Source organism: Podarcis erhardii, assembly GCF_964252035.2.
Source record: "Podarcis erhardii genome assembly, chromosome: 3".
Lineage (NCBI taxonomy): Eukaryota > Metazoa > Chordata > Lepidosauria > Squamata > Lacertidae > Podarcis > Podarcis erhardii.
Genome location: NC_138507.1, coordinates 78,436,397 through 78,454,145, shown reverse-complemented (window position 1 = coordinate 78,454,145; position 17,749 = coordinate 78,436,397). Strand labels below are relative to the sequence as shown.

Sequence of the window (17,749 nt, the reverse complement as noted above, 5' to 3'; positions counted from 1 at the left end):
CGGATTTCCACTGTTTGAAATATGGCAACCCTAGTATATAAAATGTATAGAAGTAGCGTGACTTACAAATAAATATCACAGCTAAGCAAAATTACTACCCAAAAGACACAGGTTTCATGTTATAGGTGAGGTTCTTAATTTTAAAAATGAACCTATGTACTTTTTGTTCAGTCAATGTCATTACAGCTTTTAATATAATTTAGTAACAGTATCATAAGAAAACACTTTGCTTCACTCGTCCAGTATAGAAAAATCTGCTCTGGGCAGGCTGTTCTGTACAACTACTGTGGTAGTGAACGCAAAGCCACTAACATGCTGGGGCTTTGAACAAAGGTGCAATCCACAACCTGTGGACTCCAAAGACTTCTTAGACAGCAACAGAATATATGGGTTGTGAATTGAAGGGACAGAAGGCTCTTTAGAATACTTACCAAGCCCAACACTGCTGTTTTCCAAAAGATAGCTAAGATGATCAAACATAGCCTTTTGATTCTGCCTGCTGATGCGGCAAAAATAACATAGAAAACGACAGCAATTTGCCACCATCTTAGGAAAGGTGATTTCCTAGACAAACAATACTATGTTAGAAAAACAGAACAGTTTGCAAAAAAAAAAAACACACACCAAAAAAAACCTATGCATTTTAATATTTTTGATGTGTTTTGTGAATTTTTGCAGCTACCAAAAATTCCTTATTTTACAAAACATGGCCCTGCAAGTTATTTCTTCTGCACATCTTCCAAACAAGCATTTGGAACACTACACATTTCTAATCTATTCTGAAGTGGAGGCCATCTGCAGAAATCAAAATGCAACAAAAATAATTTAGCTTAATTTGATTTAAATCCATGAGCTCATCTTAATTTCCCTTCAAATTAATATTTTGAGGATCATTATATACTACGGGTAGGCAAACTAAGGCCTGTGAGCCAGATGCGGCCCAATCGCCTTCTCAATCCAGCCCATGGACGGTCCAGGAATCAGCATGTTTTTACATGAGTATAATGTGTGCTTTTATTTAAAATGCATCTCTGGATTATTTGTGGGGCATAGGACTTCGTTCATATTTTTTTTCCAAAATATAGTCTGGCCCACCACATGGTCTGAGGGACGGTGGACCGGCCCACAGCTGAAAAGGGTTGCTGACCCCTGCTAGCACACTTAAAGCTCTTTCTATCTTGCTTGTCTTTGAATTTCATATGCAGTCAAGATTAAACCAGTACCTATGAACTTTATTGTATCAGTAAGAATATATAGCACCACACTCATTTTTAAATTTAATTAAAATTAAATTAGACACAGAACCACAAAGAATAGTTTTTATGTCTATCTTTATAGCAAAAAGGGGCATGGTGTTTTTTTCCAAATAAATTCTTAAGGGCGGTATCCAATGCATATGGGGGAAGAGAAAGAGGCCGATACAGAGGAGGATGCTTTCAGCCTTCCTCTCCATTCACCAATTTCTGCTTCCAAAACATACCAAGCTAAGGAGAACCATGTGCTCACTACCTGGTAGAGCAAAGAAATGAAGGTATAAATTGAGATACGTATCTTGAGTATGGATGTTGCCTATTCACAATGGATTTCCTTCCAGTCTGGAAGGGAATGCACATTCCATTAAAAGAATGTAGCCCGGGGGGGCCACCAGGTGGCACATTGCAAGATGGCCGACAATAACATCTCTCTGACCCACACGAGGTAATTAAGAGGCTGCTATGGGAAGTATGCAGCCTTCTCGACCCCCCAAGGAGATGGGGGGGACTGCCTTGCCAGTGGTGTCCATAATGCACCCCCGGAATCGAAAGAAGGGGGTGCCGGACACTTGGCACGAGCCCTCGGTGAAGTCGGCTCTTCCTGACGCTGTCTCCAACCAGCGCCCGGGTTCGCTTTAGCTCGAAAATATAATTGGAAACATATAATTGGAAAGAAGCTAAAGACATACATTAAGCGAAGTACAGGAGATAAGACTGCTGATTAATGGATCTCTGTGACCGGAGCGACGGACAGGACAAATAAATCAAGTGATGAACCACCATTAAGAGACTGGTATGTTTGGAGTGAAACGGAGGGGGGTGGAGGAAAAAACTTTTATTTTCTTTGCCTTATGTGAGTATTAATAACCCTCCACTCAGGAAGAAGATCGTTGCATGTTATTAATCACAAGCAGGAATTTAAGAACTGTGTGGAGTGAATTATTGATCAAAAGAGAGGATCGGTAAACATGACGCAGCTTTAAATGGCATCTCACTAAAACAAGCTTGTCTAATAAAGACGAGGGGAGGAGGACCAGGATCACCGGAATGTGAATGATGATTGGAATGTGATCTAAACCTGGCAGAGCCCTCTGTGATATATTTGGCAAGCCTGGGAAAATTAAAGGACAGACCGAGGATAAATTATTTACGGAAGTGTGGAATGGCGTCTGTCCCTATGTGATATGATTTTTGGAAGTGAAAAACCCACACAGAGGATGTTTGTTTCCAACCCGCTTGTGAAGATTATCAGAGATCGCAAAGAAAGGAATATATGATAACAACAAGAAGATGAAGAAAGTAATAAAGAGACTATCTGGACAGAACTGGATAGAACTGTCTAATTAAAGCAGCAATAGTGTGTACACAGGCATAGTGTGTACACAGTCTATATCTGGCATTACAGTCAATATTTAAAATGTCTTCTTACCTTTGACTCTCCTCCTCCAAGTACGTTCACCATTACCTCCATCACAGTCTCATGCATACCTAATGCTCTCATAAGATTAGGATGTTGGTAAAAAACTTTATTGTTCATTATATCTCTACGATGAAAAAAAAAATCAAATATTTAAAAATATACCAACCACTTTACAATAATAAATAAGAATACAATAATAATTGTTTTAACTATTTCCCTTTAGTACCATGTCATATAAGAGAAATAATTTTAGGGCATACTCTGCAAAAATTATGCAGGCTGCCACTCTGCATTCAGTCATAGATAGAAGCTGCATGAAATCACTATGGTGGTGGCTCGTCTTTTCGCATTCAAAATGTATGAATATCTTCAAAATAAACGGAAGCTCATGAGAGTCATTTCCCCCCATAACTGATTAGACCTAGGATTAATCAAACAAATTAAGAGAAAAGAAAAAGGGTTTTACCCTAATCCACGAATCATAAGCTTCTCTTCTTCCTTGCCCATTCTGACACTGAGGAGAGACCGGATCTGACCAAGAGAAGCAAGTAAGCTGATTGTATCTTCCACAGATACGCCATTTATAGTGTATGTCTTTGGCAAGGCTCGAACCAGGCCACCAACTCCATCATATTGGCGATGTAGCAAAACGAACATGGCCCTCACCAGCTCTGGGTCTTCTATGACTGATTCTTGAGCCCATCGTACCATGGTCTCTGAGATCAGCTGTTGGAGAGTTGCTAAATGTAGAAAGCATTAAGACAAATATATAGCAATGCTTTTTCACCTTCAGCTCCAGCTAGTTAAGTGTATAATATGCTATACGTATCAGAACTAGAAATTTAGAAAAATGCCTTTACTGAATATTCTTACTAAATCAATAATACATAGTTAAGCTTATTAAAAGGTAATGGGAAGACAGAAGTGACATTGGATTTTAAAGTATTACTATCATATTCACCTACTAAAGCTTTCATAAATCATTTGCCAAAAAAAAAATCTTTTTTTAATTTGTGGAAACATATCATTGAAGTTTTTTAAAAAACCACATTCAACAGCAAGAAGGTAATTCCCTATTTATAATTGAAAGCTGTGAATAATTTCTGGTTTGAATAAAATTATTTGTTGAAAGCGAAACAATCAATGGGTAGAGCAATCCTATACTTCGGTTACAATGCATAAACATCACCATTACACTGGCAAAATGGCAACTATATTTGATGTATTATTCTCAGTCTGGGGGAAAACACACACAGCTTGGAAAAATGCTAAATGCTGTGAGCATGTCAGATACATTACCAGCATTCTTTGGAATGCTGCCAGACCCAGACACAGAGGGAGCCAGCCTGGGCAGAACAAACCAGCGTCATTTCTTCCACATTGACAACATACAAGAAACACAGAGAACCAGGCAGCATCACAGGGAAGGGGAATTTATGGAACTATTTTGTAAAGCAGGCACAGACACATACAAACGCTTTCAGGAATGCACTTTTTTTCTGCCCAGCCCTATGCCACAATAGAAGAAAGACACATAAACAAGCACAAATATCCAAACAGGCTCAGGAAGCTTCTAGCACACATTCACATGGGGAAATCCCACCCCCCCCCTTCCCAGTAGCTATCATTCATTGAAAAAAGGATGGTAGTTTTTGTGTTCATGGAAACTTGTACAGAAAAAGAGGTTATGGTTAGATTCAGACAAACATATCAGACTCTGCTTGATGCAATTAAATCATCATGGCGTTTTTTTATTATATCCACATGCTACTTTACTTACATGGCTTTTTAGCATCATCATCAATGGGCTTCTCAGCTTGTTTCTTCTTCAAGTGTGTGACTCTTTCCACAAGATATAGCAAGCGACCTTTAAGAGTTAAATCACTATTTCCATCCAGAATTCCATCTTCATCTAACTGAATTCCTAGGTGTAAAAATTCAAATGTTTATTAGATATCTAGAAGTCAAAAATTCAAATGTTTATTAGATATCTAGAAGAGATACTCTCTTTGGGGGGGGGCAAAAGAAGGCTGCCTGCCCTCCACGCCCCCCTTTTACTCTGGGTGGGAGGTCCATCTTGAAAGCTAAATGGAAACCATGATTTTTATCTACAGTGCATCAGAACCAAACTTCCAGCATATTATCTCAGTGGCAGAACGTAAGCTCAGGTCACCCAGTGTGTGTGAGCAGAGTGCACCCCCAAGTGGGGCGGGGCACAGAGAGAGCCCGCTGTGGTGTGCCTCACCTGGAGTACATATGCCGCAGCCTCTCTCCACCCCCAGGTCAAACTTCACCCGAGCATAGAGCTGCCATAGCTGGCTGCCTTGCATGCTGCACATGACATCACAGCAGTTGCTACCGACTCCTCTCTCTCCACTCCCAACTCAGGCATGACCTGGGAATGGAGTTGTGGCTGGTGGCACTGGGCACAAGGAAGCTGTCTGCAGCTCCCTCGTGTGCCAGAGCCAGGTTCCAATAAGAGAGCCTGTGTGTGGGCTCCTGGTTGAGCCCCCTTAAAAAACACACCTGGGCCATGGCCCCCACAGCTCCCCCTCTCACTATGCCAGTGTACAGTGGTACCTCGGTTTACAAACTTAATCCGTTCCAGAAGTCCGTTCTTAAACCGAAACCGTTCTTAAACTGAGGTGCGCTTTCCCTAATGAGGCCTCCCGCCGCCAGTGCCCTTTCACCGTTTGGATTCCGTTCTTAGACCGAGGTAAAGTTTGCAAACCGGGACACTACTTCCAGCTTTGCGAAGTTCGTAAACCGAATTGTTCGTAAACAGGGCTGTTCTTAAACTGAGGTACCACTGTATTTAGAAAAAAGAAAAATAGCCACTGCCACCGTGGCTGCTGAGAAGACTAAAGCAGGGAGAAGGGTACTCAGGCAACAGTGGTGTCCCTGCAAACATCACCAGTGACATAGGCCACATGATTTGCCCCAACATGCCACATGGTGCCAGGTCTGCTCAGTTCTGCAAAAACCTTTACTGTTAATGACCTACAAATCAAGCCACAATTTTGCTTCAAACAATAATGCAGCCATTACAAGGTAAAAAAACCTGAGCACTCTGATTTTTACTATCCTGTCATGATTGTCATTTACTTATTTGCAGTGTTGCACAGCTTCTACACTGGTTCTTTTACATGCCTGAAAATAAGTACTTTAGTAGCCCAAGTTCAATGAATCAAGACTACAGATTGCCACTATCGTGGAAGCTATATTTTCCACACAACCTATGCAATTTTTTTATGCTTCAAATGGCAGCCAATATGAGATTGGTGGGCCCAAACCTCATAATGATCCATGTGTCACCACAACACTATTAGAATGAGGTTGCCTGCTTAGGGGGAAACTGGGAAACAGGAAGACTGATACAGACCCAAAGGCTTTGTAATTTCTCTAATATATCTTTGAGTTTTCTAATAAAATTGATGAAATTATTTTATTTGTTTAAGAAATTAAAACAAGAATAAGAATAAGAACAAGAAAAAGTTAAGATTTACCACAGTGTGCCATCAAATCTTCATGAAAATCCAAGAGGTGATCCCTTATTTCTTCAGGACAAGGGCAATCATTTTTATCATCCTTAAAATTCAGCAGCATATTAATCTTTGAAAAAACATACAAATTAATAATTACATTTCAGATATGTTTACAAGGTTATGTATAAGATAGGAGGAAACGTTTTACTATAAAACTGATACATTCCAATAGCAGCTTAATATTCCCTATCTTCTTTGATAAGAAGAAGTCCCTGCTCTAAGCTAATCTTTGGGGTGGAGGGAAGAGGGGAGGAATCCCTGTTTCACAAGCAGACGTCCTTTAGACTCTTTAAAGGTAAAGGTAAAGAGACCCCTGACAATTAAGTCCAGTCGTGAACAACTCTGGGGCTGCAGCACTTATGTTGCTTTACAGGCCGAGGGAGCTGGCATTTGTCCGCTTCCACAGACAGTTTTTCCGGGTCATGTGGCCACCATGACTAAGCCGCTTCTGGCGAAACCAAAGCAGCGCACTGAAACACCATTTACCTTCCTGCTAGAGCAGTACCCATTTATCTACTTGCACTAGGCGCTTTTGAACTGCTAGGTTGGCAGGAGCTGGAATTGAACAATGGGCGCTCACCCCGTTGCGGGGATTCGAACCACTGACCTTTCAATCGGCAAGTCCAAGCAGCACAGTGGTTTAACCCACACACCACCCTTAGACTCTTTAGCCATGACAATTAAATGGAACCTTGATGTATGGAGACAATATATTTCAATATATTGTGCTAGCTGAAGGTCATCACCTGATTTAGAGCACCTAGCATCCAGCCATTTGCTGGAAAAACCAAAACAATTCTTCTGTTATTATATCTACCAAAAATCTGATGATGTATTGTTCAGGAAAAGCAGTATGCAATGCAAATTGATTCTAACCTTGAACAAAACTTGAATATAAGAAGCTGCCTCCTATTTTATGTTATACCTGTTCCTGTGGTGGAGACCGAAACTCCTTTGTTTTCTTGGCTGTCAGTGCTGCAGACATATTTAATGCCTGCATAACCTCATTGTATCGGAAACGCTGATTCTCTTGAAGTTTTAATACAAAATCATCTGAAAATGCTACAATGGCTTCTATCCGATGGCGTATCTGACAGTCACAAAGGTACTGAAGTAAAAGACACATCTGAAAGAGAATGAACAAGGGAAAACCGTTACAAAACACAAACTATTAAAATTCAACTAGGTTTTTTTTAAAGAGTTAGATGTATGCAAATGACGGGCAACCTCATGGTAAACAACACTCGTTTCTTTCAGTAGTGGTAATATGTAAGTTTATCCACATCACCCTTATTTTTCTAATTCTCTTTTTGAGTTGTGAGTTTTTGTGGGTTAGCCCCACACTTTCTAACACAACCCAAACACCTTTTTGTTCGGGGGATTTTTCAAAGTCTTTGATTTCAGGTTTTTATTATCTCTCGTTCTGAATACTAAAAAAAGGTCTACCCTCTTGCCTTCACATATCTCAGCACAAACCTATAATTTCTGTTTTGAATCATTCTGTTCATATAAACTTGTTTGCTTGTTTGTGTGAAGTACTTTCCTCCATGGATTGCCTTCAATCCAGAAGGTAAGAGACTCAGGCCTAGGGAACAAAAGTAGTCCTCCAGGCTTCTCTACTTAGCCCTCTGGACTATCCTCAGGCCACACCTCTTACCAGTGCCTTTGCCTGAATGGTAGATGTCCTTGAAGTGATAATGCCTCTTGCCTGCCTGGATGGAGGATAGAGAAATGTAGATGGGTGAAAAAAAACAGCCATAGCAGATGTCATTACGATAGATTATTTCATGATTACCTGCAATTTCACTGGCTCGGGAAGTTTCATTTGAAGGAGTCCTTCTTCTGGGACCTTCTCTCCTCCTGTCTCCAAATTTAGTCCATCTGCAATTAATTCTTTTTTTGCTATTACTCGAGTCTCATCCTCATGGACTACATCTTCCTTAAAAACACTAGGTTCAATCAGCTGCAAAATATGCTTCAGGTCTCCATTATGGAAGATCCCCATTATGAGAAGAGTGTAAAAAAGCTTGATCAAAGGAACAAAGAGAAACTCTGTAGTCCCACCTACTGGATCTCTGACATGGAGGCTGCCCTCTTGAACTGCCTCCGTCAGCATCTCTATGGTTTTAGTCTTCAATATTTCCAGAGGAAATTCAGGACTGTACTGATAACACTCATTGTTGATTCTTACAAAACTGGGAGAGGAAAACTGCATTCTGGGCCGTAGGGAAGTGCTGAGTCCTATGCCAGGTAGGCCATGCTTTTTGTTTTCATCAGGGAACAGAGTAATACTCTTAGTCTCATCTGTCATGGGAACAATAAATTCATTGTTCATCATCAGCCTTGCAGTAGCGTAAGTATTAAGGTGAATGTCAATTAGAAGATCATAATAGCCGGCACGTAACAAGCCCGGCATATACTTGTTCTCAATTGCATAAAGAAGCTGAGACTCATCCACATGGCTGCACATGGCATGCGCTACTCGATTATTCCCAAGAGCACAAACAGCTGAGTACAGTCTGAGAGTATGGTAGTGGAATTTCAACAATTCTTCTTGTTCTGACAATTCTAAAATGTCTATAGACCTGTGGAAAATAAAGTTTAATAATAACTAGGAATAATCTAGGAAAAGTGAAATGTTATTTTTTATAAAAATCACTGAGAACGGGTCAACCCGCATGAATATGAAAATTGTTGCTTAAGTGAAATGAAAATATACTACTGTTAGAGATGCTTACATATTTTTGTTGCAGCTCCTACTTGTATTAAGTAGGAGCTGCAACAAAAATATGTAAGTATTTTTTACCCTGATCTTCAGCCAAAAAACGGTTTTCAGAGCGGTGCACAAAGAACAGTAATAAGGTGGTCCCCATCATGCTGCTCAACATATCAATATGATCAATGAAACAATGGGGATCAACTTCATTCCCTCCTCCAGTTATGGTGTTTTGAAGTTGCTTCTCCCTTTGGCTGGCTCCCTTAGATAACTCTCCGCTTGGCTCAGAATGCTGATGGACAGATTCAAGTTCTGCTAGTTGATGGTGACAGCAGCTGAAGCTAAACAAAGGCTTCTGAAGGACTGCAGAAGTGTTTGTCCTAAGGAAGTGACAGAACATGGCGCTGCTCCTATTGAGTTGAGGGGGTGAGAACTGCTGGCTGTTTTGGATCCACCCACCAAGCGACTAGCAATGACTAGAAATCACAGCGAGGAAGAAGAACACCATATTAAAAATTTAAGGCACCCAATGTAGTCTTGCAGGCAAGTCACCACAATTTAAATGATACTAGGATGTTATGTCCCTGTTCCTCAGGAAGACCATCACAGCAAGGGGAAAGCTAACTTGCTCCTATCCCATCCTATCCCATCAACCAGAACAGGAGCAATTGCAAGGAGCTTTCCCCCACTCTCCCTGCCAGAAGGACCACACTGCTCCAAATTCCAGTTGCTCTGGGACTTCAGAACTAATGAGAAGAGTATTCTGGTCCCATTCATTAGCCTGAGGACCATGGCCCATATGGCTGTGTGTTTATTTATGAGGTGCAGTGGGGAGTGTATTACAGTGGTACCTCGGGTTAAGTACTGAATTCGTTCCGGAGGTCCGTTCTTAACCTGAAACTGTACTTAACCTGAGGTACCACTTTAGCTAAGGGACCTCCCGCTGCCACCGCGCCACCACTACACGATTTTTGTTCTCATTCTGAAGCAAAGTTCTTAACCCGAGGTACTATTTCTGGGTTAGCGGAGTCTGTAACCTGAAGCGTCTGTAACCCGAGGTACCACTGTATTCAGAATATCTTGATTGAAAGGGAAAAACTTCAAAGGGTTGTGTCTAATTATGTCTGTCCATTGATGGCAGACACTTTGATCCACCAGATGCTTTCAACAGCAGAACAGGGAGGAAGGCAACTTCACTGGTTACCCCTCCCATAACCTCCTGCACTCCATAACCCACCATATCTGGTCAAGAGAGTTTGGGACAGCATGAGGATGCGGGTGATACAGTGATGCTGTAAATCAGCAAATATCACCTCCCTCCCTGATCTATTGATGTACGTCTTCGCTAGATCAAAGATCCTTGGTCAGTGGAGAGGCACCATTGGATACATCCCAAAATTAATAAAGTACAGAAACATAAAGCTCCGGAAATATGATTTGTCATTGCATGAATGTCACCATAATATTCCACCTTGATTTATAAATGCAAACAAGGAATACCTGTTTTCCTCTGGGATGTGAAGTGACATGAACTGCAAAGGCTCCAGGCACTGTACTGACCAGCCTTGACGTTCACTGATCCGTGATATGTCAACTTTCAGAAAGTGGTTTGGTACTCTACTCCAAAGCACATGTGTCAGAAACTGAACATGCAGACGGGGAGGGCACTGGGGGACTGGGTTTTTGTGCTCACTTTTGAACAGGCCAGCTGACAATGGCATTACATTCTGGAAAGAGCAAGGCAGAGTTGCAAAAATTAAGACTCCAGCAGATGGCAAAGTACAAAGCAAACATTATGCATGACGAGTCTACAGCCCGCCCCCCTTCTGACTGTGCGTAAAAGGCTCGTGGTTCGCTTGGTTTCCTGGGAGGAAATATACAGCTTTCATGTGAAGACTGACAACATTATGGGTCCCATGTTTTTGTTTTTATCTTATTATGGAAAGACTATTGAATACACTGTTTCTTAGTGGCATCCTCCAGAAAAGTCAAGGTTTGGGCATAAAGCTACCTAATGATTGAAAGGGAACTGGAAAAACAATACCCCTCCTCCACGTAGTAATTTTAGGCTTCTGTGAGTAAGTAGGAGGAGAGACCTCTCAACACTATGTGATACTGTTTCGAAGGTTTATGAACTCAAAGAAAACCCCCAATATTACAAACATTCTAAATTCAACAACACAGCACAGGAACAAATGGTTTTAAAATTACCTTTATTCTTCCCAATTCAAATTGGAAAACATTGGGGCTCGTGGCTTGTGCAAATACTGCAGGAAATAGTTTAGTGCTTGGTTCAACCTAAATCATGAACAAACAGAAATGCATTATAATTCAAGATGATAAGTGCATGAAACAAGCACAGCTGAAGATGAAATTTCTGGGAATGGCAATTTATTTTCCATGAATACTCCAACTTCTTCTTCTTCTTCTTCTTCTTCTTCTTCTTCTTCTTCTTCTTCTTGTTGTTATTATTATTATTATTATTATTATTATTAAGTCTAGTTGTCTGTTCTTGAACAAATGACAACCTAAGAAGAATTACCTGATAATAGGTGCTTAGCTCTTTGCCATTAGCTGTGAAGGACAGGACACCAGTTGCAGCATCAACCAAACAGCCAATCTCGAGCCCATTGTTATTGCGTCCTTGCCCGGGACTCATGCTCTCACCAGCGCATACCATATAGCAGTTGCTGCGTTTGATGCTGTATTTCAAAAGATGAACAGCATATGAGATACTGTGGAAGCTGAATGTTGCAAACCAAGATCTGAAACTCCATCGGGCTCCAGTGTACACATGGGCACCTGCATGCATGGGGGCTACATTATTCTAACTACGCACTTATGTCCTACTAGAATAATTACGAATTCACGCACCCTTCACTTTCAAGGGCTTGCATCCAATGTCCTAGTTCATATCATAATTCCAGGCTTCATAAACCATGATTAATGAAGCTGGGAAGCAGTGCTGAGACCAAGGACTCCTCTCTCTCCCTGTGTGACACTTGTGCGCTTCATTTCTTGCTGGTATTAAACCAAACTTCCCTGTTATGTTGAAAGTGGGGAACTCTAGCTTAATGTCAGCCAATAAGATAGCATAATAAACCCAGATATTATCTAGGCTTGTTAATTAATATTAAGCTAGAGCTCCCTGTTCAGACATAATGAGGAACTCTGGCTTAGCCTAAGTCAGAAATGAAGGGCTGAAGCAGCACATAAGGGGAAGGTGAGGGGATGAATGACTGGTCCCAATGTTTGTTCCCAGCTTTTACGAAGCCTGAAATGATCATTCATACTGAACTGCTCTCTATAAATGTGGAATAATAGCACAGAGCTACATTTAATGTTCTTTAACTACAAAAACAGCAGTCAGTATTTTTCACTACATAGACAGAGAAAGGGTTCTGCAATTTACGTTCCAAAGGCTACTAAGTGTATTTAGATCATAGTTTGTATTGGATTGAAAAAAATTAAAAACATAAAGCTTCACGAAGCCCTTTACGGAAATAAAATAAAATACATGTCTTAATATCTTCCTCAGGAATAAACTTGACAAAAGGGCAACAGAATGCATTTTTTAAAAGATGATATATTTGGCAAGTGATTATATATCATTTTGAAACACACAAACAAAAATAGAAACATTATAAATCAACCAAGCATCCTTAGTCTTATAATGTAATCATTATGATACACAAGTTTTGACATCACATAATTCCGATCTAAAGAGAAACAAAACCAACCTCTCATGAACTTTCCCTTTTTCATCTCCTAGGGTTACGGTAACAGTACGGACTCTGTCCAAATCAAAGCTTGTGTCATACTGATGGAAGTCAGATGTAATCCAGCCCACCCAGACATTAGCAGGTTCTTGTCCAGGAAAGATACGCACAGAATAATAATACTGTCAAGAAATTTAAAAAGACCCAAAATATTAATTTTCCTTTTTGAGCGAGAACTTCCTTCTTGCATAAAAATCCATAGCTGACTCATAATTAGGAATTAGACAAAACCTATCTTGTGTTTTCAATTTCATTTTGTTCCGAAACAGCCCCTTCTTTGACCTACTGGTCAGTACAAATTTTTAAACACTCATCTTTGTAAACTGGTTGAATGGCATGGTCCTGCAAAGTTTTTTCTAATATAAACTAATTCCAAGTCCTGCATGGGATATTACTGGTAGCACTGGCCAATGTGCTTCAACTGTGAAAATACACGATTAAATAACTTCAGTGTAGTTGCTATGTGATAGTAGATTGACTTCAAATATCCATATTGTGTTATTTATAGATGGTGATGAAAGCATTATAAAAGCTATTGACAATTATTATAGTAAAAGCATCTGTACAAAACTGGGTAATTAACAGCTTTGAAATTAACACTGATAATTTGGTAAGATAAGCATTGTACTTGACAAAAAAATCTGTGTGTATATTAGGGAGAGAATATGAGGAGGAGATAAGGATGGAAACCCACACCAGATTTGATTAAAACAGGTCTCAAATTTATTGGCTGCAGATTCCAGACCTTTTGGTGCTGCATGGGCAGCCTAATCCTGCCAGGCCAATTGGTGGGGAAGGAAAGAAGGCTGCTTTAAGACAGCTGATAGTATAAGCCACTCTCTCTGCTTGCCATCACCAACCTGGGAGTGTGGATAGCTATGAGTCCCTACTTCTAAGACTGCTTAAGGGCACCTCACTGGGTCCATCAGGGAACTCACCCCTTGGTTGTGGTGCTGTCCAGTGCCTACAAACTAGAATCAGCTAGTTATCAACACTATAATAGCAAGCATATACTGGGCCAAAAGGTTAAGGGAAACATAGCCCTTGGGATCAGTTCTCAACCAGAGGCTCAAATAAACTGCTTCTCAGCTTAGCTGTTGGCTAAAGGTAAAGGTAAAGGTAAAGGGACCCCTGACCATTAGGTCCAGTTGTGGCTGACTCTGGGGTTGCGGAGCTCATCTCACTTTACTGGCCGAGGGAGCCGGCATATAGCTTCCGGGTCATGTGGCCAGCATGACTAAGCCGCTTCTGGTGAACCAGAGCAGCGCACGGAAACGCTGTTTACCTTCCCACTGGAGCGGTACCTATTTATCTACTTGCACTTTAATGTGCTTTCGAACTGCTAGATTGGCAGGAGCAGGGACCGAGCAACGGGAGCTCACCCCGTCACGGGGATTCGAACCGCCAACCTTCTGATCGGCAAGCCCTAGGCTCTGTGGTTTAACCCACAGCGCCACCTGCATCCCAACTGTTGGCTATCATCTAACAAATGAAAGACAACCACAGAACATCAAGTACTGGGTAAGAAGAAAGCACAAGTCATTGCCCAGATTGGCTCTGAATCTCAAGTCATCAGCTGACTGGTGTTGAGTCACACCAACTAGTGATTGAGTAAGGTATTGCAAGAGGTGACATGGCTAAACAATATTACATCCTTTCGTCTTCCTCATCCCTCCATGCTAAGTAGAACACAGTAACTCCACTGAAGGTGGGAAACAACCAGCTTTGAAAGTCTACACATCGAATTAAAATTGAACACCAGTACATCTTGGTTCAGCCTTATAATCAACACAATATAGCAATGACAAGCTAATAATAATAAATAAGGTTATAATTTAAAGGTAATTCAGTAGCTGCGGTTCACAGATAAGCAGTTTATAGTCATCTATAAAATTAAAGAATGGTGCCTATGATAATTTCAAGCTGTTTATGTACTATCATAATAGAAAAAAATGGCAATTCTCTGAGAAAACACAGTACAAATAGTAACACTAAGTTGCCATACTGTAGATGTTTGCATTAAGTAATCATAATCATCTCTTTCATCTGCTAGGACATCTTCAGTGAGCCTTGCAGAGTGACTTGAGCTGTAGTCTGGCTTCGTCCTTCTCAGCATAAATCTGTAATATATCAAAATATTTGATAGAGAATAAATAACCATTTAATAATTTCTGGATACAATGGTTGGAGAAACATAATACTAAGCGCTCCATCTGATAAAATCTGTTTATGAATTTATCAAACCTAGAATATGAAATATTTTTTTTAAAAGGCACACGAACACTGCTTAACCAAACTCCCCATTATTCAGTTTAATAATACGTCCTTCATAAATCTGTACGATAGCATACCCGTTTGAGTAATTTAGGCATACATTATCCTAGAAATTTGTGAAGAACATATTATTAAAATGAATAATGGTGTGTAGGGGGGCGTTGGCTGAGCACAGTTTGCTCACCTTAAAAAAAAAGTGTTGCATATATTCCAGTTTTGGACAGAAGTCTTTAATTGGATAGATTTCTAATAATCAAGCCATGCCCTGAGTCACAGAAAGCTCTTGCTTCTCTGCCCCACCCACCCCAAGCTACCATCCCATCCCACTGTCTACACCCATTACCTGGCACACATCTAAAATTAGTGAAGCCTTATGATGGGAACCCATGGCACTTATGCAAAAGCACTACTGTTGCCCTCCTAGATCAGTTATGGGTGGAGGTTAAGGATGCTGAGGAACAACCAGGTGGGGGGGCAAGTAGGGAGCAACTGGGAGGGAAGGAGGGGGGGGACTGACAGTGAAGTGACCAGGGGCAGAATGGTGGGGACAGAGAGACTAATGTGTATTTGTGTGAATCTCTTGGGGTGCTGGGAGAGGGGTCACATGTGTAAAAAAAGAGAAAAGAAATAGTTTAGTAGCTGGGAGTGATCCTGAGAGAGAAGGAGGGAGTGTTGTATTTCAGAATGGATAATCCTGAAATAGAGGGGGGATGGGGTGGGGGGATCCTAAGAGAGAAAGGGGGGGTTGGGGATGGGTGATCCTGACAAAGAAAGGGATGCTCGATTTGAAAACAACCCAGAAACAATATTTGAAGTCTACACTGAATTATCCAGCAGCAACAGGCACTGGTTCTATGATGCAAAGACAATTCCCAGAGAACAGTAAGCAGGAAATTTGCATGCCCTTGAAAGAAAACAGTGTGGTTAAAATACCACAAAGAGATCAAACTACTTGACCTTTGCTTGAGGCGTGAAGGTTTCTCTTGTGTGTAGTCCTTATGGTTATTGAACTCTGATTTTACAGCTTCTTTTTCTATACGATCAGGTACAAGGTGACCATGAGCAGTCTTCATAAGAACTTCAAAGTCAGAATCTGCATCATAATCATCCAAGTCATTCTTTGGTCCAAGGCGGCCGGAACTGGGCACTCCTCCTCCAGGCATTTTAGAGAATACTTCTGCACATTCAATAGGCATGCTGAGCCGATAGAACATGATTTCTGTTTTACTATTCTGAGACCCAAAGGACTTCTGTGTGACCTTCAAGCATGGGGAGCTGTCCGCAGTACCATCTATTCTTGTAACCTACCAAATGCAAAAACTAAAATGTAAAATTAATGAAAAATGTAAAATTGAATGCACATTTACTTGCATTCAAAGGTTTTTTAATAGCAAGTAAATATTAAAATATTAATATGAACATCACTGATGCATTTATAACAAGTTAGCAAGGTACGATTACTAATAGTACAAGCTGCCCACTAGAGCATCAACAACACAATTAAAAATTTAACCCTCCAACAGTTGCAAAAAGCACTTTAGTAATCCAATATTTAGGTAAAAAATACAGCAGTCAAGTCTTGGTTTTAAAAATGAAAACTGACTTCCTTTCAGCCCAGCTGCATCTTTACCTGCCTTACACCACACATCATATACTACATCATATATGTGTAGGGCAGGTGGGTGTGGCTTGGCTGAAACTGCCTCTTGGGCCAAATGGACAATCCTGTGGGTCTAATTAGGCCCATAGACCAGAGGTCCCCCACTGCTGCTTTGTCTTAACCCCACAATGCTTTAGGGGACAGATCCCACACGGATATATAGACTACGTAAACTTTTCCCAACTTCATAATCTAGATCAGTCTTTTTCAACCTTAGGTCCCCAAGTGTTGTTGGACTACAACTCTCCTCATCCCTGGTTACCAGGACTAGCAGTCAGGGATGAGGAGAGTTGTAGTCCAACAACATCTGAAAGAAAATAAAACAAAGCACATCCAAGTACTGAGTGATATCTACCGTATTTTTCGTCCCATAGGACGCACCGGCCCATAGGACGCACCTAGTTTTGGGGGGGGAATAAAGGGGGGGAAATTCCTTTATTTCCCTCCCAAAACCAGGTCGGGGAATCCAAACCAGGTCAGGGAACAGCGGTATGGCGGCGCTCCACCTCCCCGCTGTCCCCCGAGCTTGTGGGGCTGCCCGATGTCTCCCCGAAGCGCGGGGCGCTCTGTTTCAGCGCTCCCGCAGGGCTCCCCAGGCTGCGGACATCTGCCCAGTGCAAGGGGCGCTCTGCTTCAGGGTGCCCCGCAAGCCGGGCAGCAGGCTGCTATCCGCAGCCTAGGGAGCCCTGCGGGAACTCCCACGGGCTCCCCAGGGTTACGAATAGCTTCCTGAAGCCTGGAGAGAGAGAGGGGTCGGTGTGCATCGACCCCTCTCGCTCTCCAAGCTTCAGCGAAAGCCTGTATTCGCCCCATAGGACACACACAGATTTCCCCTTCATTTTTGGAGGGGGAAAAGTGCATCCTATAGGGCGAAAAATACGGTACATGGCATGGGGGGGAAATCTAATTTGATACCACAATTGTTGCTTTATGTACTGGAGAGGGGGTATCTGCATTACCCCTTTCAACCTGGAAGGACGGCACAATGGGGCTTGCCACTGAAGCAGCCTTTCTCAACCTGTGGGCCGCCAGATGTTGTTGAACTACAACTCCCATCACCCCTGGCTAGCAAGGCCAGAGCTCAGGGATGATGGGAGTTGTA

At 41.5% G+C, this 17,749-nt stretch overlaps 1 protein-coding gene across 18 annotated transcripts in view; it reads right to left on the bottom strand.

Moving 5' to 3' along the window:
- RYR2 (ryanodine receptor 2) overlaps positions 1–17,749 on the bottom strand; it is a 253,156-nt gene that overhangs the window by 104,660 nt on the left and 130,747 nt on the right. For all 18 annotated transcript variants that reach the window (XM_081856307.1, XM_081856320.1, XM_081856322.1 and 15 more), the window contains 13 exons: positions 15,945–16,291; positions 14,719–14,833; positions 12,675–12,835; positions 11,477–11,636; positions 11,146–11,232; positions 10,435–10,661; positions 8,014–8,803; positions 7,144–7,344; positions 6,180–6,285; positions 4,454–4,597; positions 3,140–3,413; positions 2,683–2,797; positions 432–564 (listed from right to left, as the gene is read on the bottom strand). In XM_081856307.1, the coding sequence (XP_081712433.1) occupies positions 432–564; positions 2,683–2,797; positions 3,140–3,413; positions 4,454–4,597; positions 6,180–6,285; positions 7,144–7,344; positions 8,014–8,803; positions 10,435–10,661; positions 11,146–11,232; positions 11,477–11,636; positions 12,675–12,835; positions 14,719–14,833; positions 15,945–16,291 (2,860 nt within the window). The remainder of the gene's footprint in view (positions 1–431; positions 565–2,682; positions 2,798–3,139; positions 3,414–4,453; positions 4,598–6,179; positions 6,286–7,143; positions 7,345–8,013; positions 8,804–10,434; positions 10,662–11,145; positions 11,233–11,476; positions 11,637–12,674; positions 12,836–14,718; positions 14,834–15,944; positions 16,292–17,749) is intronic.